This window comes from Mobula hypostoma, chromosome 7 (assembly GCF_963921235.1).
Source record: "Mobula hypostoma chromosome 7, sMobHyp1.1, whole genome shotgun sequence".
Lineage (NCBI taxonomy): Eukaryota > Metazoa > Chordata > Chondrichthyes > Myliobatiformes > Myliobatidae > Mobula > Mobula hypostoma.
In genome coordinates, this window is record NC_086103.1 from 116,716,716 (window position 1) to 116,742,706 (window position 25,991).

General features: G+C 42.9%; 1 protein-coding gene across 1 annotated transcript in view; it reads right to left on the reverse strand.

The window, feature by feature from the left end:
• Positions 1 to 25,991, reverse strand: part of panx1a (pannexin 1a) — a 43,489-nt gene that overhangs the window by 14,070 nt on the left and 3,428 nt on the right. Inside the window, exons 2-3 of the mRNA XM_063053848.1 lie at positions 9,814 to 9,950; positions 601 to 818 (exon numbers count right to left, since the gene is read on the reverse strand). Coding sequence (XP_062909918.1) covers positions 601 to 818; positions 9,814 to 9,950 — 355 coding nt within the window. The remainder of the gene's footprint in view (positions 1 to 600; positions 819 to 9,813; positions 9,951 to 25,991) is intronic.

Below are 25,991 nucleotides of genomic sequence, written 5' to 3' on the forward strand. Positions count from 1 at the left end.
TTGCCTCCAGAAACTTCAGCCAGGTTTTCAAGGTTCTGGACTACTTTAACTCTGGCTGCCTCTTCTAACAAAACATGTTATTTACTTCTTTGGTGATGCGAGGCTCCAGATTAGTGTTGGGAACAAAGGCTACCATGCTTCCCAAAAGCCTGACCCAGGGCTACACCACCATCCCACCTATCAAGCCTGCTGACATTGGGCTTGATTTTTATTTTTAAAAAAAACGTGGTGCTCTTCAACCAAATTATTTGCTGCTGCTCACATTTATTCTTGTTAAAGGTTGCATTAAGGGTATCAGCTGATCATTATTAAGATTGTATCAGTTGGTTACTTCTTTTCTGTCCCTGACAATAAAATTACGTGTTTCAAGACTTCTACAAATCTGCAGCGAGATGTGAGCAAGTATTAACAGGACAGAGCCACAGGGGGAAAAATAAATGTTGGGATTTATTTTGTCTCTTGCATGCAATTCAATATGAAATAGGTATAATTAATGTAATTATTCATAAAATATATACTACAGAAAAAGCTTCTGGTAGACAATCCACAGGCATTGGATAACTGTAACATTTACAACCATATAAACGTTGGTATACTTACCCACTTTGTTCTCCAAAGGATTCAAAGTAGCTGAGGGTGTCTGATCCACTGGTGTGGACAATGTGCTGTGCTAACCTGATTCCACGGTTGTAGGCCTTGTCAAGCTCCTCTATGATAAAGGTCAAGTCACCATACAGCTGAGGTGCCGCAGTAAACCTCCAGAACAAGGCTGGAACATACATGAGAATAGCCACCAGCAGGAGTATATATGGAAAAACCTACAACCAGAGCAAGAAAAAACTTCGTGAGTATGAGGACAATTCAAAAGCAAACTACAAATGGTGGAAGTTTGCAAATAAAAGCAGATAATGATGGAAATACTCAGGAGGTTAGGGAGCACAACAGGAGTGAACACCAGATTAATGGTGGTCTGCTAGTAGTAGTCCAATCTGCATTCGTCAGCTGCCTCACACTTACTAAAAATTCTCCAGTTTTGTAAGAACAAAGTAGTGAAAATGAGGGGGGAAAAAGCACTTCAGAGGCTCTGAAAACCTTCTCCATCGGGAATTCTAATTCACCAAGTTTACAATTTATAAAATGAAAGTAAATACTGAGTTAAAGGATTGAGCAGAAAAAGAAATCAAAACTTTGACAGGATCACAGAGAGATTACCACCTGGATAGTCACCATTCAGCAGACTGAATCTGTGCTAGCTCTATACCAAGGACAATCCTACTAGTCATGCTCTAGTCACATGCACTCTTCACAGTTACTTTCCTTACCAAACTCTCCTTTGAATTCAATGATTAAACGATTGAATCCGCCTCTGTCTCTTGCCATGTCATGCATTCTGGACCCTAACCATTTGCTTTGTGAAAAAAATTATTTTCTTGTCACTTTCTTTTGCCATTCAACTTCATCCTGTGGACTCTAGTTTTTGACCCTGCCACCAATTAGAACAGTTCTTTGCTGTAACACACATCAAAGTTGCTGGTGAACGCAGCAGGCCAAGCAGCATCTATAGGAAGAGGCGCAGTCGACGTTTCAGGCCGAGACCCTTCGTCAGGACTAACTGAAGGAAGAGTGAGTAAGGGATTTGAAAGCTGGAGGGGGAGGGGGAGATGCAAAATGATAGGAGAAGACAGGAGGGGGAGGGATAGAGCCGAGAGCTGGACAGATGATAGGCAAAAGGGGATACGAGAGGATCATGGGACAGGAGGTCCGGGAAGAAAGACAGGGGGGGGTGACCCAGAGGATGGGCAAGAGGTATATTCAGAGGGACAGAGGGAGAAAAAGGAGAGTGAGAGAAAGAATGTGTGCATAAAAATGAGTAACAGATGGGGTACGAGGGGGAGGTGGGGCCTAGCGGAAGTTAGAGAAGTCAATGTTCATGCCATCAGGTTGGAGGCTACCCAGACAGAATATAAGGCGTTGTTCCTCCAACCTGAGTGTGGCTTCATCTTTACAGTAGAGGAGGCCGTGGATAGACATGTCAGAATGGGAATGGGATGTGGAATTAAAATGTGTGGCTCTGTCCGCCAGAGAAAGCAGGATCTCCCAGTGGCCACACATTTTAATTCCACATCCCATTCCCATTCTGACATGTCTATCCACAGCCTCCTCTACTATAAAGATGAAGCCACACTCAGGTTGGAGGAACAACACCTTATATTCCGTCTGGGTAGCCTCCAACCTGATGGCATGAACATTGACTTCTCTAACTTCCGCTAGGCCCCACCTCCCCCTCGTACCCCATCTGTTACTCATTTTTATGCACACATTCTTTCTCTCACTCTCCTTTTTCTCCCTCTGTCCCTCTGAATATACCTCTTGCCCATCCTCTGGGTCACCCCCCCCCCGTCTTTCTTCCCGGACCTCCTGTCCCATGATCCTCTCGTATCCCCTTTTGCCTATCACCTGTCCAGCTCTCAGCTCTATCCCTCCCCCTCCTGTCTTCTCCTATCATTTTGCATCTCCCCCTCCCCCTCCAGCTTTCAAATCCCTTACTCACTCTTCCTTCAGTTAGTCCTGACGAAGGGTCTCGGCCTGAAACGTCGACTGCGCCTCTTCCTATAGATGCTGCTTGGCCTGCTGCGTTCACCAGCAACTTTGATGTGTGTTGCTTGAATTTCCAGCATCTGCAGAATTCCTGTTGTTTGAGTTCTTTGCTGTAAATGCTTCACAACTGTAATTGTATCGATCAGATTCGCCTTTTGCCTCTCTTGGTCCAACAGCAACAACCAGTTTCTTCAGTCTATCAACCTAACACAACTCCTTCATTCCTGCAAACCAGTAAAACTTTTCTGCACTTCATATCTTTTTCAAAAGGATAGTTCCCAGAAATGGGCGTGATACCCCAGTTCTTGCCTTCCATACTTTATTTTGTAAAGACCAGAATCCCATGTTTTTTAATCATTTCTTAAACTGCTCCACCAATTTCAATGCACTATATAAATTTACCCACTCTCTCTGTTCTTGTGCTCCCTTTAGAATTGTGTCCTGTTCTTTACATGGGAGATAAAGCATACAACAGTACAGTACAGGAACAGCCCTTTGGTCATGATGTTGTCCAGGTCAAACTAATTAAATCAGGATTAAATGTCTAATTAATCTAATTCCTTCTACCTACACAATGTTCAAATGCCCCCATTTTCTACACATTCATGACTGTAAGAAACTCTTAAACACCTCCATCATGTTTATGGACAGGAATAAACAGTTGATATTTCAGGCCAAGACCCTCCATCAAGACTGGAAAGGAAGGAGGCAGAAACCAGAAGGTGGTGGTGAGGGGGAAGGGGAAACTAGTACAAGCTACCTTAGAGAATCGGTGTTATCGCTTTCTAGGTGATCCTTTCTCATTCTTCTGTTCTCGGGGTAATATAAATCCAATTTCTCCTCACGTCAGTCCTACCATCCCAAGAACTGATCTTATAAACCTTGGTTGCACGAGAACATCCTTCTTCAACTAATGAGATGAAAAATACAAAGAAACCTCCAGATGGAATTTCACAAAGGCCCTGGGGAGCTGCAGCAAAGACCTGTAATGAAGGCTAACATGCAATTTGCATTCCTAACGAGCTGCTGCACCTGAATGTGTGCGTCTTTCTGAATTCAGAACCAAACTGGATAACTGCACGTTTATACACATTATAGTAAATCCACTCTATAACTATATTAAAAAAATCTCTTTTCAGATTCTTTCCCTACTTTAAATTTAGTCCTTTACTGTGGATTCTAGGTCCTTTTACCTGGCCTGAATTAAACAGCATATCAACTCACTATTTAGGATAATCATCAAAATGGGACTTGTAACCAGGAAAGATACAGTACTTCATCAGTGAAAGCAGAAATAAGTATTATTTTATCATATGCTCAGTCAATTAAATTGTGACTTTACTAGTGAATCCATGAAGTACAGTGTTCAGACTCATCCCAAACCACAGAAATTCTTTGATGGAAATTGAGTACTAGTAGAAAAGGATAAACTTTGCTGGATGTAGATTTATTTATAAAAATGTGTGGTTTGCGTGGTCGATGGTTGGTTTGGATTGTTCTCCCATCTTGGCAATTTACTTGCAAAAGTTTTGTCACCATACAAAGAAACATCATCAGTGCTCATGGTGTGTCCTCCAAATGCTCGGCCATTATATACTTATCAATCAGCCGACTGGTCATCATTGCTGAATCATAATTGTGCTGTAGGGAGGAGATTTCATTGCTGATTGGTTGTGTGGTGAACTTTGAGCGTTGTGCTCAGGAATTTTGCCCGCATTGGCTCATAAATAGGATAGCGGTTTACATGTCTGTTTACAGATTTGTTCACGGAAAACCATACTTCTAAGAATTCTGTTGCATGCCACGTATTTGCTTGCCCATGACCTTCACTGATGCCCAGTTGAACTTGTGCCCCTCTCGATCTCCACGGGTAGAGACTAGGGAGAGTTGTTCATGCCACTTGACAGCCAGTTGATGTTCATGGGTCCTTGTGGGTAGTTTTCTCCCAGTTTGGCCAATGTAATATTTGTTGCAGTCCCCGCAATGGATGTTGTAGACCACACTTGTCCAATGGCTAGGTTCATCTTTTGGTCTGCAAAGTACTCTCCTCAAAGTTGCTGTTGGCTTACGCATAACCGAAATTCTATGTCCTTGGATCAATCGGGCCATCATCTCCAAGATATTTCGAATGTATGGAAGGCCAACTCATTTGGTTACTGCATTGTCAACTTTGCAGGCCTCTTCGTATGAGGGACTGCGGGTATCCATTTTGTGCAAATATTACAAAGAGATGTTTCTCCTCTTTATCCTTTAGCTCTGCCGTGCTGCAGTGTGTCTCTGCTCTTCCTGTGTTCATTTGGGTGGCTGCTGTGATAGTTTAGGATCTGATCTGTCTGTGTTCCTTTGCAAAGTGCCGTCTGTGTTCCTACTGACAAGCACATCCAAGAATGCTCGCTGGATGCTCTGTGCTCGGTAGGATGTATTAATAGGAACAAGTCTCCAATCCAAAGGCAGCAATGGGAATTCTACTAAACAGGTGCTCAGCTGGCTTTAAAAGTATTACCCGTACACATTTCTGGGAGAAGTAGAATGGCAGTGCTGAACGAGGAACCCATAGTAATTAATATCTCAGCATTTTTCTACCACACCCACACAAGTGACAGAACGAGATAGATCTTCAACCATTCCAGGAGAAGAGAGAATGTCTGGGGTGGGTAGGGACTTTGATTATGCTGGCTGCTTTACTGTGGCAGTGAGAAGTGTAGAGGGAGGGCTTATTCTATGATGGGCTAAGCTGCATCCACAACTTTCTGCAATTTCCTGTGATCTTGGACAGAGCAATTGCCATACCCAGCTGTGATGTAGTCAGACAGGATGCTTTCTATAAAAATTGGTGAGGGTCAATGGAAATAGGCCAAATTTCCTTAGCCTTCTGAGAAGTAGAAACCCTGGTGCAGTTCCTCGACCATGGCATTTACATGGTTGGAGCAGGAAAAGTTATCGGTGATGCTTACACCTTGGATCCTGAAACTTCTATCGATCTCCACCTCAGCACCACTGATATAAACAGGGTTGTGTGGTCCAGCCAGCTTCCTGAAGTGAGGAAGGAATTGAGTAAGGACTTTCACTTGCTTCCTGCGAGTATTCTGCTCATCTGCTCAGGAGGATAAATAACATCAAGGTATAGTGGTCGAAGAATCAGAGCAGATGAAGAGCCTTCCCTCACTTGAGAAATCAAGTATTATAATGTGAAGCACGGTAGAGGTAAAATTGCCCATATGTACAGCAAGAGTTCAAATAAGACCACAGCAGTCCGGTCATAGAGCAAAAAAAAGTTACCAAGCAAGAGTAATATTACTTGATATTTTGCCGTATGAATATACATTTGCTTCATTTAACAAAATTAAATAGATTTGGAATGGTAGTGCAACTGAACAAAGATTTTCTGAATCCTACATGGACAACAATGCCACAAGACAAAACATTTAATTAAGGCTTTTTCTTCCTCAATATAGAGGTTGTATCCAGGTTTACTCATATCTTATAGTGAGAGCCTCCATCGGTCAGAGTTGACCATGGGTATTGCGCCCGAGCTTTCTAGATACACAAACCTGGGCAGTACAATATGGAGAGCAAGCTGCTGCCCATGTAGCAAGCTTCCCCTCTCCACGCATCTGATGAACCCAAAGGAACGGCAGAGACCGATACTGTTTAGTACCAGCAGCGTCGCAGGAGTTGCCAGTCAGCGTTGAACCCAATGTAGGACTGCCCTGGGACTCCAGCTCTGGATTTTTCCCTTGGGGTTTACTCTCGAAGCCTTCCCCATGAGTGGGTATAGCCACAAGGCAGCGGAGGTTTGAGATCAGAGTTTTCCTTCTCCTAGCTGAGCTGCCAGCCACAGCTGATGAGCCCCATCTGCCTGAAGTGACCGGTTTTAAGGCCAGTAACCCACCTTTGCTCCTTCTCCTGTCAGCAGGAATGGTTCCGCCGGGCTCAGGAGCTAAGCCACACGTGAAGGCCAGGAGCTGGACTTGGGTGTCAGAGGCTATTTGAGGTGCACGCCATTGGGAGTATTTGATAGGTAGTGGGACCTTGTCCCCATTACTACCCCCGACTATATCTTATAGTAGAAGATCTTATAATCTTACAGTAAAAGATCTCGTATCTTATAGTAGAAGCTAAGGCATAAAATTGGATTTTAGCAGTGATACACATCACTGATCCATTACGCAAGCTTCCAAATGATTACATTCTACTAAGTCAAAAATGAAGGTGTTGCAGCACGTAAAACTGATGCATACTGTAGACAAGCAGCAAGATTCCAAACATTCCCAAAACTATCACTGCCGCATTTAAAGATCATGCAAACTCGAATCATCTAGGAAATGTGGAGTCCATTTGACATATCTGACAAAAAGAAAATGATTCATCCATGCTTAAAACATTGTTTACCTGGGCAACAATTGCTAGCAATTTTATGCTTTTCTTAGTCATATTACAAGAAGTGACAGCAGCTGGTTGCTAATCCAGATATGAATTAAGAAAACAACTCTGGGCAAGTTTGTTTTTTTCGACAGTCAAGTCCACAGTTCCATAATTAAAGGGCAAAGAACAGAAAGAAAAAGTGGGACAGTCTACATCTGAGATTCCAAGCTTAATAAGACCATTAGATATAGGAGCAGAATTAGAGTCACCATGGCTGTTCCTCTCAGCCCTAATCTCCTGCTTTCCCTCCATATCCTTCCATGCCCTGACTATTCAAGAATCTATCAACCTCTGCCTTAAATATACATAAAGATTTGGCCTCCACAGCTGCCTGTGGCCATGAATTCCACAGATTCACCACCCTCTGGCTAAAAAAATTCCTCTTCATCGCTGTTTTAAAAGAACGCCCCTCTATCCTGAGAGTATGTCCTCTGGTCTTAGACTCCCCCACTACAGGAAACATCTCTCCACATCCACTCTACCAAGGCTTTCCAACGTTCGATAGGGTTCAATCAGGTCACCCCTCATTCTTCTGACCCAGAGCCTTCAAATGACAAACCGTTTAATCCTGGAATCATTTTTGTGAATCCTCTCCAGTTTCAGCACATCCCTTCTAAAATATAGGACCCACAACTGCTCACAATACTCAAAGTGAGGCCTCACCAGTGCTTTTTAAAATCCCAACATTACATCCTTGCTTTTAATCAGCATCACTCAGACATCATCAAAATGTTATTCCAAATACTGCAGCGTTTTATAGTGGAATTGGTTCATGTTGACCCCATTATGCGAGGAGCTTGCTCGCATTATTCCTCAGTTACAGCACACAAAAAATGCCAGTATGAAATAATTATCAACCTGATAATCAAATTAGTGGAAGATGCAATGCAGGTGAATGGAGATCAAGAGGGAAATGATCCACACATTTAAAATAAACTCTGGAACATTTATGGTGCATGGAATTAACCTTTGAGATAGGGAAAGTCCTTTGATTCCAATCGTACTATGAAAGACACCGTTAAAAAATTAGCACAACAGCAATACACCAGAAGGTACAAGCAGAGTGTGCAGTTTCTGCAAACACTGCTGGGTTAAAATTCTCTAGGATATAAACCATAGTGTGCTCTCAATAACAAATTGCACAGCTCAACCTTCCTGGTGTAAGAACCCAATGTTACTCACAGTTATATTAATTGTGATACCAACCTATGGAGTTTAAACAAGTCATTGCCTTGGTTAACGGCAAAGTGGGAGGAATTTAAAACAATTGCATAGACTGTTTTTCCATGCAGAATAGTGTAACTGCAAAACCTTGGCTCTGAAACGACACAGGCACACTGTATAATCTCACAAACACTGCATTCAATGCATTGCTGCTGCAGTGAGTAATTGGGAAATGTCGATGGCAAGAGTGATCATTCAGATTTAAGGCTTAAGGCACAAGATGATCTGTCAGAAGGCAAGTAAGGAATTAATTAATCAGAAGTGTATAGAATGGCCTAGCATGAATTGAAAATGGTTAAGATCAAAACTGTACTGCTAGTAAAGCAGAATAATGATTGCACTTCCATTAGAAAGGTCAGATTAGAATGTTTAGTTTGCTCCAAAGTCCAGAGAAGTTTTCTTTCGCTCAAGAAGAGACAGATTGACTCTGTTCAAAAAAAAATATTGTTTACCTGGGCAACAGTTGCCAGCAATTTTGTGTTTATCTTAGTCATACTAAAAGAAGTGACAGCAGCTGGTTGCTAATCCAGATATGAATTTTTTAAAAAAACTCTGGGGTGGCTTGTTCTTCAGCTGTCAAGTCCACAGTTCGACAATTAAAATGCAAGGAAAAGAGGGACAGTCTACATCTAAAATTCCAATTTAAAAAGAAACAAGTACATCATCTTAACACAAGGAAATCTGCAGATGCTGGAATTTCAAGCAGCACACATAAAAGTTGCTGGCGAACGCAGCAGGCCAGGCAGCATCTCTAGGAAGAGGTACAGTCGACGTTTCGGGCCAAGACCCTTCATCAGGACTAACTGAAGAAGAGCTAGTAAGAGATTTGAAAGTGGGAGGCGGAGGGGGAGATCCGAAATGATAGGAGAAGACAGGACGGGGAGGGATGGAGCCAAGAGCTGGACAGGTGATTGGCAAAAGGGATATGAGAGGATCCTGGGACAGGAGGCCTAGGGAGAAAGAAAGGGGGAGGGGTGAAGCCTAGAGAATGGGCAAGCAGTATAGTGAAAGGGACGGAGGGAGAAAAAGGAGAGAGAAAAAGTATATATATATATACAAACACACACATACATATACACACACACACACATATATATATATATATAAAATAAATAACGGATGGGGTAAGAAGGGAAGGAGGGGTATTAATGGAAGTTAGAGAAGTCAATGTTCATGCCATCAGGTTGGAGGCTACCCAGACGGAATACAAGGTGTTGTTCCTCCAACCTGAGTGTGGCTTCATCTTTACAGTAGAGGAGGCCGTGGATGGACATGTCAGAATGGGAATGGGATGTGGAATTAAAATGTGTGGCCACTGGGAGATCCTGCTTTAAGGCTGTCCTGCTACCAAATGATACAACGGCCCTTATCTGACAAATCCATGCCCATCTCTTTCTCTAACTAAGGCAGATAGAAGCCAAGTATAACGAGTAAGACTGGCTAGTCAAATAATATTTGGACTTCTCATCAAGAGAACTTATACATTGAGTAAAGTCTGTCCCCCAAAGCCATTCCAAAAAAACTGCAGTTTTATGAAAAGACAAAGCTTTGAAATAAACGTTGTACCTTATGAAGCCACAGTGGTAAATGCTCCGAATCATTCTTATGGGAAGGCCGATGCAGTGAGGCCCAGCAATAAGCATCAACATAAGCTGCTTGTCGCCAAGAGAATGAACTTGGAGAGAAGCAACTGATTTGGGTACCTATCACAAAAGAAGAAAAATATGTGAACATATATTCATTTGATACAGAAAATGAAACCATAGGCAGATTACTTGTGGCAGATCCACTCTGTCACGTTACCCTCCCCTCTCTTCTGGTTTACCCAAGTCGGGAGTGATAGTCCACAGTGACATTCAAGCTGCCCGCTGTGTGACGAGTGTAAAGTAGGAGGGCTGCAGGGCTAGATACCATAAGGTAATGCAAACATTTTTATCCTTCATGGTCGGGATCCAGGTCAAGGCGTGGTGGTCTGTCTCCAAAATGAACTCCTGGCCAATAATGTATTGTCTAGGGCCCAGTTGATAGCCAGTGCCTCTTCCTCAACAGTCGAATACCAAGTTTCCCAGGGTAGCAGCTTCCTACTCAGGTATAAGACAGGCCTCTTGTTACCCTCGTCTCTTGGGGCCAAGACAGGTCCCTGTTCCAGAAGTGTCCACTTGCACCAGGAAGGACTTATTCAAATCAGGACTAACGTGTACCGGTTCTTCACAGAGTGCCCCCTTTAAAGTTGCAAAAGCTCGTTCACACTCCTCTGTCCAATGTAGAGGATTCTTTGCGGACTTTAAGGTGAAATTGGTCAGAGGAGTTGCCACTCTAGTAAACTGTGGTCTGAAACACCAAAACCATCCAACCAGTCCAAGGCCTGACTTGGTTCTCTGTGCAAGGGCGGGTGCTGTCTCGAATTGCGCGTACGTTTACTCACAGCTGCTGTCCTCTGCTGCCATGGCTGGGTCGAAACTGGCCAGAACCCACCCTCGCATTCAGGTAATGACGAGCCAGCTAGGTCGCAGCTAAGCAACCCAGTCAGATGTCCGTACATGGGTACAGGAACATGAACCTGCAGAGGGCTCAGATGTAGCCCAGCTGGCTCCAGAGTACCCGAATGCCCGGCGAGGGGTGGTCTGGCTGGAATGTCACTGCTGGTTATTACTCCCGTTTACCCTCCTTGGGTAAACCAGAAGAGAGAGGAGGGTAACGTGACAGAGTGGGTCTGCCACAAGCAATTCCTTCTCTCTGACCGCCCCCACCCCCCCTCCAGTGGCCCCTTAATTCTCATTCTCCCTGTCTGGCAGTGCTGACGTTATTCTTATCAGGTGTCGTGTGGGCACTTGTGTTTGCACAATCCAGGACAGTGTATACTTTGGCACGCCCTGTATGCTGTTGCTTCCAGTTTCAGGGAGAGGAACCTGAGTGATGGGTGGGGTGTCTTAAAAAGTCCCTGTCTGTGGCGGCACACACACGGCACTGGCTCGGTGGAGGAGTTTATTTTGTGGGATGAGGAGAGTGCCGGCTCCTGGGAAATGGTCAGTTGTTGATTGCTTTTGTTGCACAATGTCACTGTGACGAATGTATCTGTGGACAACTGTGGCGTGGCCTGTTTCTTCAGACTGACATTTGGAGCTATAGTCCTAAAGATTTGATGGTGTATCTCCGTATTTTCTTTCTTGTCATTTTGCCATTTGTTTTCACTGTAAATGCTTCACTTTTGTCTAATTTTTTTCCTTTTACCTCTGGCACACAATAAACACCTTTGCACTGAATGAACACTTGTGGCCTGCCATCTAATCTTTAAAATCCATACCTTCATAGGGGCGTGTCACCCTCACCAAAACCCACAGTGTGACAATGACATATGTGAACGATGATAAACCTGATTCTGATATGGGTCTCTATTGTGGACTGAGAGTGGGAAGGGAGCAGGGAGAGGGGAATCATTATTGGGGAAAGGGGAAGGGAGAGGGGAGAGAGCAGGAAGCACCAGAGAATCAAATGACCTTGCTTGGTGTGTCAGCACCCACGCCACCCCTTGCCCCTGGCACTCCTTCTCTGCCACACCCCTCCCATGGCGTTCCACCCTCACCATCCCCAACATCCTTTGTTCCCGCCAGACTTACAAACTCGCTCTCTGTTCCACATTGGCAAGCACTGTGCAAAGGTCTTAAGAACCCCAGCTACATCTGTGCCTTGAGACTTTTGCACAGTAGTGTAGGAGATGAGGTTGCACTTGCAGTACTGTGTACAGTATGTTAGAGAAAAGATGTGGTTAAACTGGAGTGCAGAGAAGATTTACAATGATGGTTTGAAGCCCAGGGGCTGAGTTATAGGGAGTGATTGGCCAGGCAAGGTCTTCGTTCCTTGGAATGTGGAAGAATGAGAAGAATAGGCCGATGGTAATAGTCCTTTGCCCAGTATCGGAGACTCCAAAACTAGGGAGCATTGGTTTAGGTAAGAGCAATAGAAAAGGAACATGACAGGCAACTCTTTTCATGCAGAAAGTAGTGAGTATAGGGAACGAGCTGCCAGAGGAAGTGGTTGAGGCGGGCACAGTGGTATCATTGATGAAACACGTGGATAGCTACCATGGTTGGCAGGGCAGGGCTTAGATGGTTAATCAGCCAAATACAGGAAACTGGGACTAGCTGTGGGCACCGGGGTACGGTCGATGGCTCTGTCTCCATGGTGTGCTGCTCAATGTCTATACTTAATCCCATTTAACTGCTATTCAATCTCTCCGCACATTTCTCTCTGTCAAATATTTAATTCCCTTTAAAGCTACTATTAGATCAATATTACATTCTGATCAGAATACAATCCAAACCCTTTTTTTGGTTTAAAAAAAAGCATTCCTTGCAAACTGCCTTAAATTTCTAACCTCTAATTATCAACCCTTCAGACATCTTTTCTAACTCTGTCTAAATTACTTGTGATTTTAAACACCACTCCTTATAGCCTTCTTTACTAGAAAGAAAATTGTTCACTTCTTCAGTCTTTCCACAAAACTTACTCCCTCTGCCATCTCCAAATCCTCATGTCATGTGATTCAGAAACAGACAAAATGCTCCATGGGTAGGAGGGGGACAGGGTGAGCAGTTTATGCATTCATAGTGTAATATTTTAGCTTTTCTTACAGCGCAGTAACAGGCTCTCCTGGTCTAACGAGTCCAATTACACTCATGTGACTGATCAACCTACTAACCTGCACATCTTTGGAACTGTTGCCAAAAATCAGCTGGGGTACTATAGTACTTAGAACTACTACGTTCTAAGGAGATATGCTATATACCAGAGACACAACTGAGAGCATCCTGATTGGCTGCATCACTGCCTGGTATGGGAACTGTACTTCGCTCAATCGCAGGGCTCTGCAGAGAGTGGTGCGGACAGCCCAGCACATCTGTAGATGGGAACTTCCCATGATTCAAGACATTTACAGAAACAGATGTGTGAAAAGGGCCCGAAAGATCATTGGGGACGTGAGTCACCCCAACCACAGACTGTTCCAGCTGCTGCCATCTGGGAAATGGTACCGCAGTATAAAAGCCAGGACCCACAGGCTCCAGGACAGCTTCTTCCATGAGGCCATCAGACTGATTAATTCATGCTGATACAATTGTATTTTTATGTTATATTGACTGTCCTGTGCACATACTATTTATTATAAATTACTATGAATTGCACATTTAGACGGAGACGTACCGTACATGGAGGATGTAAGTAATGAAGTCAAATCAATTCAATACTATACCACGGTAGTGTAGTGGTTAGTGTGATGCTATTACAGCTCGGGGCATTCCGGAGTTCTGAGTTCAGTTCTGGTGCAGTCTGTGGGATGCATGGGTTTTTCCCAGGTGCTCTGGTCTCCTCCCACGGTCCAAAAACTGGGTAAGTTAATTGGTCATTGTAAATTAATCCGTGATTAGGTTAGAATTAATCGTGTTTGTCGAAGTTTGCTGAGGCAGTGTGGCTTGAAGGGCCAGAAGGGTCTACTCCGTGCTACATTGCTAAATTTTAAACAAAACGGATATACCTTCAGGAATCGCATTCTATATCTTGCACCACATGCCAAGTGGTTAAGGCGTTGGTCTAGTGATTTGAAGGTCGCTAGTTCGAGCCTTGGCTGAGGCAGTGTGTGTGTCCTTGAGCAAGGCACTTAACCACACATTGCTTTGCAACAATACTGGTGCCAAGCTGTATGGGTCCTAATGCCCTTCCCTTGGACAACATCGGTGGCGTGGAGAGGGGAGACTTGCAGCATGGGCAACTGCTGGTGTTCCATACAACCTTGCCCTGGAAACCTTCCAATGCACAAATCCATGGTCTCATGAGACTAACAGATGCCTATATAAATCTTGCTCCAGTCTAGAAAACAACCATTCACCACTGGTCTCTGGCTGTCAGATTTTTTTAAAAAAATACAGTTTTTATCCATAAATGTACTACCTCTTCATAAGACCAAGGTATTTTATTAAACACTAGTTCATATCCATAATATCAACAGCACTCGCCATGTCCATACCAAATGTTTGAGGAGCATTGCTGTAAGAAAGCTGAGCTGAATCTCCTTCATTAGCCCACGCTGGCTTAACTGAATGCTAATATTCTTTCATAAGTTGTTCTTGAACCTTTCCCACTATCAACATTGAATTCTACCTTTCTTGCTTTTTTCAACAAGGGTGTAACATACTTTGGCATAAACCTTGCCTCCATGGAGAAGGAACTGAAGATTGTGGTCAGAATTGTGGTCAGGATCGAAACAATTTCTAATCTTAGTTCCCCAAGTAACTTTAGAAAATGTGACTTGGCTACTCAATGAATTACTGGGTTTTCAGACATCTCTTGCCCATCCAATATCTCAACTACAGGTGCCCCCCGCTTTTCGAACGTTCGCTTTATGAAACCTCACTGTTACGAAAGACCTACATTAGTACCCTGCTTTTGCTTTCAGAAGATGTTTTCACTGTTACGAAAAAAAGCAGCGCGCGATAAAAGGCAGCGCGCGCCCCAAGCAGCCGCTCTTCCCCGGATTCGAAACTGCATTCTCGCCGGCATTGCTTAAACACGTGCCTGTGAGCAGCTGTTAGCAAGATGAGTTCTATGGTATTGGAAAAGCCTAAAAGAGCTCGTAAGGGTATTATGCTTAGCATAAAACTAGACATAATTAAGCGTTTCGATCGTGGTGAACAAAGTAAGGACAACGTGAGTTTGGCTTGTGGAAGCTGACGAACATGATGTTGAAGAGGTTTTGGCATCCCATGACCAAGATCTGATAGATGAAGAGCTGATGCAATTAGAAGAAAAGCAGGATAACAATCGAAACTGAATTCATTAGTGAAATGAACGTGAAGCAACCGCGTGAGATTTTCGCTGCAATGATAAAGTACGACTTTAATTTTGAAAGGGTACGTAGGTTTAGGGGATATTTGCAAGATGGTTTGAGTCCTTACAAAGAACTGTGTGATAGAAAAATGCGCGAGGCTCAGCAATCAAGCAAGCCTTCCACATCAGCCACAGCAGACGATGAACCTTGACCTTTGACATCGAGGCGGGCAGTTATAGGAGAAGATGAGCTGCCTGCTCTAATGGAAATAGACGACAAGATGACACCTCAGTGTCCCACCACCCCAACCCCCAGGCCAAGGACAGATACCGATTTGCGGAGAATGCAGCAGTAGCCGGGAGACACACAGCACATCTTTAAGAAAAAAGCCGAAATAAACATGCTAATTAATTAGGTGCCGCCCGACACATAATTGTCGGCCCAGATCAGAGATGACGCAATCAGAAATCGGCACTGATCCGGGCGGCACCTAATTAATTAGTACGTTTGTTTCGGCTTTTTTCTTAAAGATGTGCTGTGTGCCTCCCAGCTACCGCTGGACCCCTGCATGCTTCGCGGATCGGTATCAGTTGGTGGCTCGGAGGGTAGGGGCCACTGCACCACCCCAACCTGCGACAACTCAGCCTAACACACCATCATCAGTGTGCTCGGTGCTGTCCCGATTCTGGTAAGTGATACTACACTGTAAATACATTATTTCTACTTTATATAGGCTGTGTATTTATCATATCATTCCTGCTTTTACTATATGTTACTGTTATTTTAGGTTTTATGTGTTATTTGGCACGATTTGGTAGGTTATTTTTGGGTCTGTGAACGCTCACAAAATTTTCCCATATAAATAAATGGTAATTGCTTCTTCATTTTACGACATTTCGGCTTACGAACCGTTTCGTAGGAACGCTCTACCTTAGGATGGCGGGGGAAACCTGTACTTCATTATTTTCCATAGCTTTGGAATAGTCTTCGTCCTTGGGAAATTATAATGCAAAATATTCATTTAGTTCTATCAGTCCTTTTCTAGTTGATTTTTCATTTGGCTCCTGAACAATCTCCTCAGAATCAGAATCAGGTTTATTATCACCGGCATGTGTCCTGAAATTTGTTAACTTAGCAGCAGCAGTTCAATGCAATACATGATAATATAGAAAGAATAACTTAATAAATTACAGAAAGTATATATATATTTATTGTAAACAACAGGAATTCTGCAGATGCTGGAAATTCAAGCAACATACATCAAAGTTGCTGGTGAACGCAGCAGGCCAAGCAGCATCTATAGGAAGAGGTGCAGTAGACGTTTCAGGCCGAGACCCTTCGTCAGGACTAACTGGTTAGTCCTGACGAAGGGTCTCGGCCTGAAACGTCGACTGCACCTCTTCCTATAGATGCTGCTTGGCCTGCTGCATTCACCAGCAACTTTGATGTATGTTGCTATATATTTATTGACTAGATTAAAAATAGTGCAAAAACAGAAATAATATGTTAAAAAAAAGTGAGGTACTGTTCATGGGTTCAATGTTCATTTAGGAATTGGATGGCAGAGGGGAAGAAGCTGTTCCTGAGTCACTGAGTGTGTGCCTTCAGGCTTCTGTACCTCCAAGCTGATGATAACAGTGAGAAGAGGGCATGCCCTGGGTGCTGGAGGTCCTTAATAATGGACGTCGCTTTTCTGAGGCACCGCTCCTTTTTGATGCAGCCTGTCAGAATACTCTCCACGGTACATCTATAGAATTTTTTTTGAGTGTTTTAGTTGACAAACCAAATCTCTTCAAACTCCTAATGAAATATAACTGCTGTCTTGTCTTCTTTATAGCAGAACCAATATGTTGAGACCAGGTTAGATCCTCAGAGATCTTGACACCCAGGAACTTGAAACTGCTCACTCTCTTTTCTTCTGATCCCTCTAGGAGTATTGGTTCATGTTCCCTCGTCCTACCCTTCCTGAAGTCCACAATCAGCTCTTTGACCTTACTGACGTTGAGTGCAAGGTTGTTGCTAGCTGGTATATCTCACTCCTGTACACACTCTCATCTCCATCCGAGATTCTACCAACAATATCACCAGTAAATTTATAGATGGTATTTGAGCTATACTTAGCTACGCAGTCATGGGTATAGAGAGTAGAGCAGTGGACTAAGCACACACCCCTAAGGTGCACCAGTGTTGATCGTCAGTGAGGAGGAGATATTATCACCAATCTGCACAGATTGTGATCTTCCAGTTAGGAAGTTAAGGATCCAATTGCAGAGGGAGGTACAGAGGCCCACGTTCTGTTTCTCAATTCCTCATTAAAATTAACATGGCTATGGCATAGGTAAAGTTTGAAAAACAATAAACTGCAAGATTCATATCAATGAATGTGGATGGATTACAAAACTCCAGTATAAATTCGTTAAAAGTCAAAGTGTGTCCAATTGATCTGAAATAACAGACAGGTAAACGAACAGAATTAAGTTATCTGACATGTACTTCAAGAATGTGGTTGATAAAGAGCCACAAAGGTCCTTGTGATAAAAACATATGAATCTGGTGAACAAGTCCCTGTAGTCAGCTCTGACAATTTATAAAATGACGGCTGGTCAGTAACCTGACATCAAGACTGAAGCTCCCAGAATAAAAGGAGCTATAACATGATTATAAAATTAATTAGGAAATAATAAAAGGCTCTTTTACCCCAAACTGGAAGGACTGCAGTACACAGGGAGTTGGTACTAAGACTACCATATTTCTAATTCTAAAATTCAAAAATGGGTACAAGGGTGAATGTAGGTAGTTCATTACAGTTAAGGCATCCGTTAGTCTTGCGAGACCATAGATTTGTGCCTGGAAAGTCTTCACTCTCCAGGGCACAGGCCTGGGCAGGGTTGTATGGAAGACCAGCAGTTGCCCTCCCCTCTCCACGACATCGATGTTGTCCAAGGGAAGGGAAGGGCCGATACAGCTTGGCACCAGTGTCGTCGCAGAGCAATGTGAGGTTAAATGCCTTGCTCAAGGACACAACATGCGCCTCGGCTGGGCCTCGAACTCATGACCTTCAGATCACTAGTCCAATGCCTTAACCACTTGGCCACGTGCCCAACAGTTCATTACAAGTAACAAGAAAAAGACATAAATAAAGGCAGACTATAAGGGTGAGGAAATTATAAAATACTGGTTTGGCCACATGAGGAATATTATGTCCAGTTCAAAAATCAGACTTTCAGAATGATGCAAAGGGTGCAAAAAGCATATGCTTTGAATAATTTCAGTGATGAGGTACTTTGGTCATATGGAATAGATAGGAGAGAGTTTTTTTAAATTTCTCAACAGGTAGATTGCAACTAAATCTAAGTGTTTAAAATCAAGGGTAGAGAGAAAATACAATGAAAGATACTGTTCCGGTTGAAAGAAGGGTCAAGATTGAGTGGGAAACAGAACATTCCCAATTGCTGTAATAATCTGGATTGGCACAAGGAACCCTTCTCTTCAAACAGAACATCAGGAAATGAGTCCTGAAGGGTCTCAGCCCATAACATCACCAGTTTACTCCTCTCCACAGATGCTGCCTGGCCTGCTGGGTTCCTCCAGCATTTTGAGAGCGTTAACCAGGAAACACACGAAGAGGAAAACTCAAATGTGCAGCAGAATTTATTCGGCTGCTTACTTTGAAAGGAACACAAGCTTATCCAAAACAATTCCCACCACAAGAACACACAACAAAAATGACAGGATTCACTCTACAATGATTGTTCCCCAAGCAACTTTGCATAGGGAATCAGGGTCTTAATGAAACAAGGTTGCTGGGACCAACTCATTAATCACAGACAAGTCACTTTAAATGTGAAAACAAGCTGACACCATAAGATTAATGACTAAACACTTTTTGAATGTTGAAAGTTTGTGAATCATTGAAACATTCAAGAACAACTTCAGTCTGTTTTAGACCTATATATATATAAAAAAAATTGAAATTATGCTTATCCAAGTCTCCTGCATGCCTCATCTCCTTACACCTACTCCAATCTGGCAGAGGATCATTGGTCAAATTCCCCAGAACATAAGAAACTACCTCAACTTCCAGCTCTCTTGCTATGCAAAGGGGAATGAATCATTGTTATTAGGACTTCCACATTTGTAAATTGGTGTCAGTTACATGGACTGACATCTATATCTCACAAAATCTGGAACAGGTTTTCAATGGAAATTAAATAAATATTTAAAGCGATCAACTATTTGCAAAGCCACTTCAGACATGATTTGAGTGGCACTTTCCATTTCTTGAACACTGTTTCTTCCTGACCAGTTGAATGTGTTCAGCGCGAGCATTATTTGCCATTAAGCAGAATGGCCTTTCTGAATGCTATATCAGTCCAGGGTTCTTTGATTTCATGACCTACTTTAGAACAAATTAGTCAACAAGAACATGAACATTGAGCCAGACTGAGGTTGACTGAGCATGGAGATACAGGAGAAAATCAGAATCAAGTTTATTATCACAGAAATGTCGTGAGATTTGTTTTGCAGCAGCAGTGCAGCGCAAGACAAAAGTAAGTTACAATAAAAAAAAGTGCAAAAAATAAATAGCAAGGTAGTGTTCATGGACTACTCAGAAATTTGATGGCAGAGGGGTAGAAGCTGTTCTTAAAACATTGAGTGTGCATCTTCAGGCTCCTGTTCCTCCTCCCTGATGACAGCAATGAGAAGAGGGCATGTCCCAGATGGTGGAGGTCCTGAATGATGGACGTCACCTTCTTCAGACACCACCTTTTGAAGATGTCTTTGATGGTGGGGGCATTTGAGCCTATAATTGAGCTAGCAGAGTCGACAACCCTCTGCAGCTTCTTTCAATCCTGCGCACTGGAGCCTCTATACCAGACACTGATGCTACCAGCATTTACAGTACATCTGCAAAAGTTGGCTAGATTTTGGTTATATCAGATCTCCTCAACTCCTAATCAAGTACACTATTGCATCAATATGTTGGTCACAGGACAGATCATTTGAAAGGTTGATGTCCAGGAACTGGAAGCTGCTCACCCTTTCCACTGCTGATCCCTTAACGAACACTGATGAGTTGTCCAAACATCCCCTCCTGAAGCCCACAGGCAATTCCCTGATCTCGCCGACACTGAGCGCAAGGTTGTTGCAACATCACTCGACCAACTGATCCATCTTACTCCATATGAGATTCTGCCAACAGTGGTGTCGTCAGCAACTTTATGGGTGGAGCCTGGGCTGTGCCTAGCCACACAGTCATAAGTGTAGGGGGTAGAGTAGGGCGTTAGGCATGCACCCTTAAGGTGAACGGTGATGATCGCCAGCAAGATGTTCAGTTCTACAGATCCTGGAATATGGAACAAAAATCCTGCTGCAGGAGGTCAAGCAGGTCAATCAGCAACCATGAGACAAAGGGGTGGTACACATTACAGAATCACAATCTGAAACATTGACCATCCCTTGGTTTCCACAGATGTATTGAGTGTGATGTCCAGATCTGTTGTCCACCTGTAGCCACACTTACCGTGGTTGTAGAGAGGGCTGGGAGTCAAACACTAAGATTTAAGACCATGGTGTCCACCCTTCTGAACAGGTCTTCACAGCAGGCAAAGCTGAGGGCACAGTCTTACCTCATGCCAAAGCTTGAAGAATTTTGCATTAGATTTTATATTTCTCTGATATATTTAAAACAGAGTATGATAAAAAATAAACTTTAAATTGCTGTTAGCAATGCTATTTGCACTTCAAATAATACAAATAAGAAAGCCATTCAAATACTACAAAATGAATAAAATAAGGTAGAAGACTGACTTTATTGCCTCCTATTGAAAGTTCTGAGATGGAAATCTCAGAATTTTCAGGCCCCGCTGTTGGATTCTACCCAAGTTCATTACCAGTTTGTGATGGTGCTACATGTCTAGGACTTGTTACTTAGGGGTGATTGACCGCCACACAAATCCACCATGTTATACTTGAACTGTTAACTTACCAAAGAAAAGCCCAAAGCTAACTCCTTACTCCCAGATCTGAGGGTAACTAGAGTCAAAATCATATTTCCATTTTCTTTGGCTGATCTCCACTATCAGGAAACACACATAAAAGTTGCTGGTGAACGCAGCAGGCCAGACAGCATCTCTAGGAAGAGGTGCAGTCGACGTTTCAGGCCGAGACCCTTCGGCCTGAAACGTCAACTGAACCTCTTCCTAGAGATGCTGCCTGGCCTGCTGCGTTCACCAGCAACTTTTATGTGTGTTGCTTGAATTTCCAGCATCTGCAGAATTCCTGTTGTTTCCACTATCAGGATATGGTTTGTTTGAAAGCAAAATACTTAACACATTGAAAACTGTAAAAATGCTGTAAAATTCTCAACATTTTCAAGTCAATAACTTTTCATTAGAACCTCAATCATCCAAAAGTCATTGACCTAAATTATAGTCTGCTTTCCTCTCTCTAGATGCTACAGTACTTATCCACTGGCACATTCAGATTTATTATTACTCTCTCTTGCTATCCTTCATGCCATTCCGCAACCTCCCAATCTGAGGTATTCCCTAAATAGTTCAGATATGCAGAATTTAGTTTGTTCTCTTTTCATCATATTGGAGTAGTACATCTGCTTGCATTAAACAGTTCACACCACCGAACGTCACATTATTATTTACAGGCAATGCAAGAAATGAGGAATTATTCCCAAATGATATGAAACCATCAGAAAATAATTTTGACAGACCACAAATTAGTGTCAGTGTTGCATAATTTACTGTGGAATAGTTTTAATATGTCAAAGCTCTTAGAAAAACAAATACAAATACAGGGTACAGAATTTTAAAACAACGTCACCTATGATGTGTAGTTCAGGCAGTAAAACATCACTATAAACTCAAGAAAATCTGCAGATGTTGGAAATCCATAGCAACACACACCAAATGCTGGAGGAACTCAGCAGGTCAGGCAGCATCTAAGGAAATGAACAAACAGTTGATGTTTTGGGCCAAGACCCTTCTTCAGGACTCTACAACAATATTTTAACTGTTGCTTGTGCATCATGTCTGGAAACAAGGCAAGTTATTATAGACATAGAACATAGAAATCTACAGCACATTACAGGTCCTTCGGCCCACAATGTCCTAACCTGCTCTAGAAACTGCCTAGAATTTCCCTAGCGCATAGCCCTCTATTTTTCTAAGCTCAATGTACCTATCCAAGAGACTCTTAAAAGACCCCATTGTATCCGCTTCCACCACTGTTGCCGGCAGCCCATTCCACTCACTCACCACTCTCTGTGTGAAAAACTTACCCCTGACATCTCCTCTGTACCTACTTCCAAGCACCTTAAAACTATAGCCCCTCATGATAGCCATTTCAGCCCCGGGAAAAAGCCTCTGGCTATCCACACGATCAATGCCCCTCATTATCTTATACACCTCTATCAGATCACCTCTCGTCCTCCGTCGCTCCAAGGAGAAAAGGACAAGTTCACTCAACCCATTCTCATAAGGTACACCCTCCAATTGAGGCCACGTCCTTGTAAATATCCTCTTCACTCTCTCTCTCTCTCTATAGTATCCACATCCTTCCTGTAGTGAGGTGACCATAACTGAACACAGTACTCCAAGTGGGGTCCAACCAAAGTCTTATACAGCTGTAACATTACCTCACAGCTTTTGAACTCAATCCCATGGTTGATGAACGCCATCTTAACAACACTGTCAATCTGCGCAGCAACTTTGAGAGTCCTATGGACACAGACCCCAAGATCACACTGCCAAGAGTCTTACCGTTATTATTTGAAGACAGTATTATATTCTGTCTTCAAATTGGACCTAACAAAATGAACCACTTCACAATTACTTGGGTTGAACTCCATCTGCTACTTCTCAGCCCAGTTCTGCATCCTATTGATGTCTCGCTGTAACCTCTAACAACCCTCCAGAATGTTCACAACAGCCCCAAACTTACTAACCCACCCTTCTACTTCTTCATCCAGGTCATTTCTAAAAATCACAAAGAGGAGGGGTCTGTTCCCAGAACAGATCCCTGTGGACGACCACTGGTCACCAACCTCCATGCAGAATACAAACCATCTACAACCACTCTTTGCCTTCTGTGTGCAAGCCAATTCTGGATCCACAAAGCAAGGTCTCCTTGGATCCCTTGTGTCCTTACTCTCTGAATGAGCCTTGCATGGGGAACCTTATCAAATGCCTTACTAAAATCCATATACACTACATCCACTGCTCTACCTTCATCAGTCTGCTTTGTTACATCCTCAAAGAATTCAATGCGACTTCTAAGGCACAACTTTTCCTTGACAAAGCCATACCGACTATCCCTAATCTGATTATGTCTCTCCAAATGCTCATAAATCCTGCTCTCAGGATCTTCTCCAACAACTTGTCCACCACTGAAGTCAGGCTCACTGGTCTATAATTCCCTCGGTTACCTCTACTCCCTTTCTTGAACAAGGGAACAACATTTGCACCCTCCAATCCTCTGGTACTTCTCCCGTCCCTATTGATGACGCAAAGGTCATCGCAAGAGGCTCAGCAATCTCCTCCTTCACTTCCCACAGTAGCCTGGGGTATATCTCATCCAGTCCTAGTGACTTATCTAACTTAATGCTTTTCAAAAGCTCCAGCACATCCTCTTCCTTAATGTCTATATGCTCAAGTGTCTCAGTCCGCTGTAAGTCATCACTACAACGCCAAGATCTTTGTTTGTAGTGAATACTGAAGCAAGGTATTCATTAAGTACCTCTGCTACTTCCTCCGACTCCATGTACACGTTATTGGCCAAACACTTGCTTCAGAAACATTTATGCAATATCAATGTAGTGAAATCTTTGGAAGTAAAAAAGAATGCAAATTTCCAAGAAATAATTTGTATGTAAGTTATTACAGTAAAACAATCATTTGGAAATTGAAACTCCTAAAATGATGTTGATATGCAAATTATCTTGCAACTGCAGGAAACGAAAGCCGATCACCTCAGCTCAGATGACAAATGACAGGCTTTCGCTAATGCTTTCCTCAAGTCATGCAGGAAATCTGCATCATAGTCATAGCAAGTACATTTAACCCTTGATACTTACCAAAATTCTTCCCTCACTGAGATGTATTTCTGTACTCTGTAGTGTCTAACGGCCACACAAGTGCACACGACTGACACTAGCTAGAAACTGTTCTGCAATAGTCTCCTGCCCAATTAAGTGGCATAGTGTGTCAAATTGATGAAAGGCGATTTTCTCGATTAGTTTTTGTCCTTTAAGAACTGTTGCAAATGAATGGCTGCCCCATTTAACCAATGGCCCAATTAACTGGAATCCACTATACATGAATGGTAGTAATTAGTACTGCCTGATACATTTTTCTAAATTACAGGCCTTCTGTATTCTGCTGAGAAGAATGATTAATTTTGCTACTTAAGAAAGGGCCAGATCACACTGAACAGAACACAGTCACAGTCCCTGACATTTTGTAGCCCTATGACCTGCAGAACCCAAGATGTGAATAGACCTCAAGCAAACCAAATTAGAGTCCCACGTGGTCCCTCTATTTGCAATGTCTACAACCAGAGACATACAGAAATAGTTGGAAGATCACTAAAATTCAAAAAGCAATGTTCGAAGAACATTAAAACCTTTATTAATCATTCATCAAATCAAAATTTTGTAATAGTTTCCCATTCTCAGTTAAGGTCCGTGACTTAATTCAGGGAATGCTAGATGTGCTAAGCAAGTTTAGAGTTGAGGGGCTGGATACAAAATATACTTGGGTGTTGCAGGTCAGGTCCACCCCGCAGACTCATGTGCAAGGTGAAGGTCAAAGTTGAAAGCTAAATACACCCACGACTAATCTCCAGCATAGCTGACCAGCGGTGTAGTGAGACCAGTGGTCCCAGGTTCACATCCAGACAGTTGCTTACACACTTTCAATCCGTGCTGAGCGTCGAGTCTCATTAAAATAAAAACAGACAAGTGCTAAAGAAATGGCAAGACTGCTGCCCCGATGCGCCACAAGACGCGGAGACACAAAGCTCCAGCATGCTCTGTACTGTACTTCAACGCTCAGTACAGGGGCAAGCAAATCTGAACTAGATGACCTATGTAAAGTAGCTAATTCTAACTAGCCCCAATCCAGTGCTGTAACTGTGGAAAACGTAACCACAGTGGGTACTTCTCCGTACGGTGAATGAACAGCACTGGAGAACACTATGGTTCTCCGAAATCCATGCAGAGTAACGCAAGGTGATGATTAATGCATTTTCTAGTTAACTGCTCTCCACATTTCCACTTTTATTGAAAAAAAAGTTACAATGGTTTCAGATAAATTATTTTTCTAATGCTCTTTTAGACTCTTGGGTAGTATCACTTTAGTTGCTATATAATGGACAATTCACCAGGAGCACAACCCTATGCCTCGCCCTGCGTCAAAATCAGTGTTATCAATAGATACTCAAATTCAAACTGGGAAGAAATCTGTCAAGCTAATTAGGTGGCAGCTAACAAAAGGAGAAAGAAGAACTCCCATGAATAATATAGCAATTAACAGCATGAGCTCATAGCCTGAAGGACAACAGGAAATTAAATGAAATAAATCAGAATTACAGCACTATGCAAAAGTCTTAGCCACACCCATATAACATATATATAGCTAGGGTGCCTAAGATTTTTGCGCAGTACTGTATTTGCCAATCTGGAGCAGATAGCAAATTTGTAAATCTGGCAGGAACAAGGAATGTTGGAAATTGGAAGGGTGGTGCATTGTGGGAAGGGTGTGGACCAGGTGGCAGAGAAGAAGTGCCAGGGCAGGGGGTGACACAGGTGCACACGCACCCAGCCCTGAGACAAAAGGCAGGGTCATTTGATTCCAAACAATTGGTTTGCTGATCATTACAGAATAACTCTCTGGTGTTTCCCACTCCC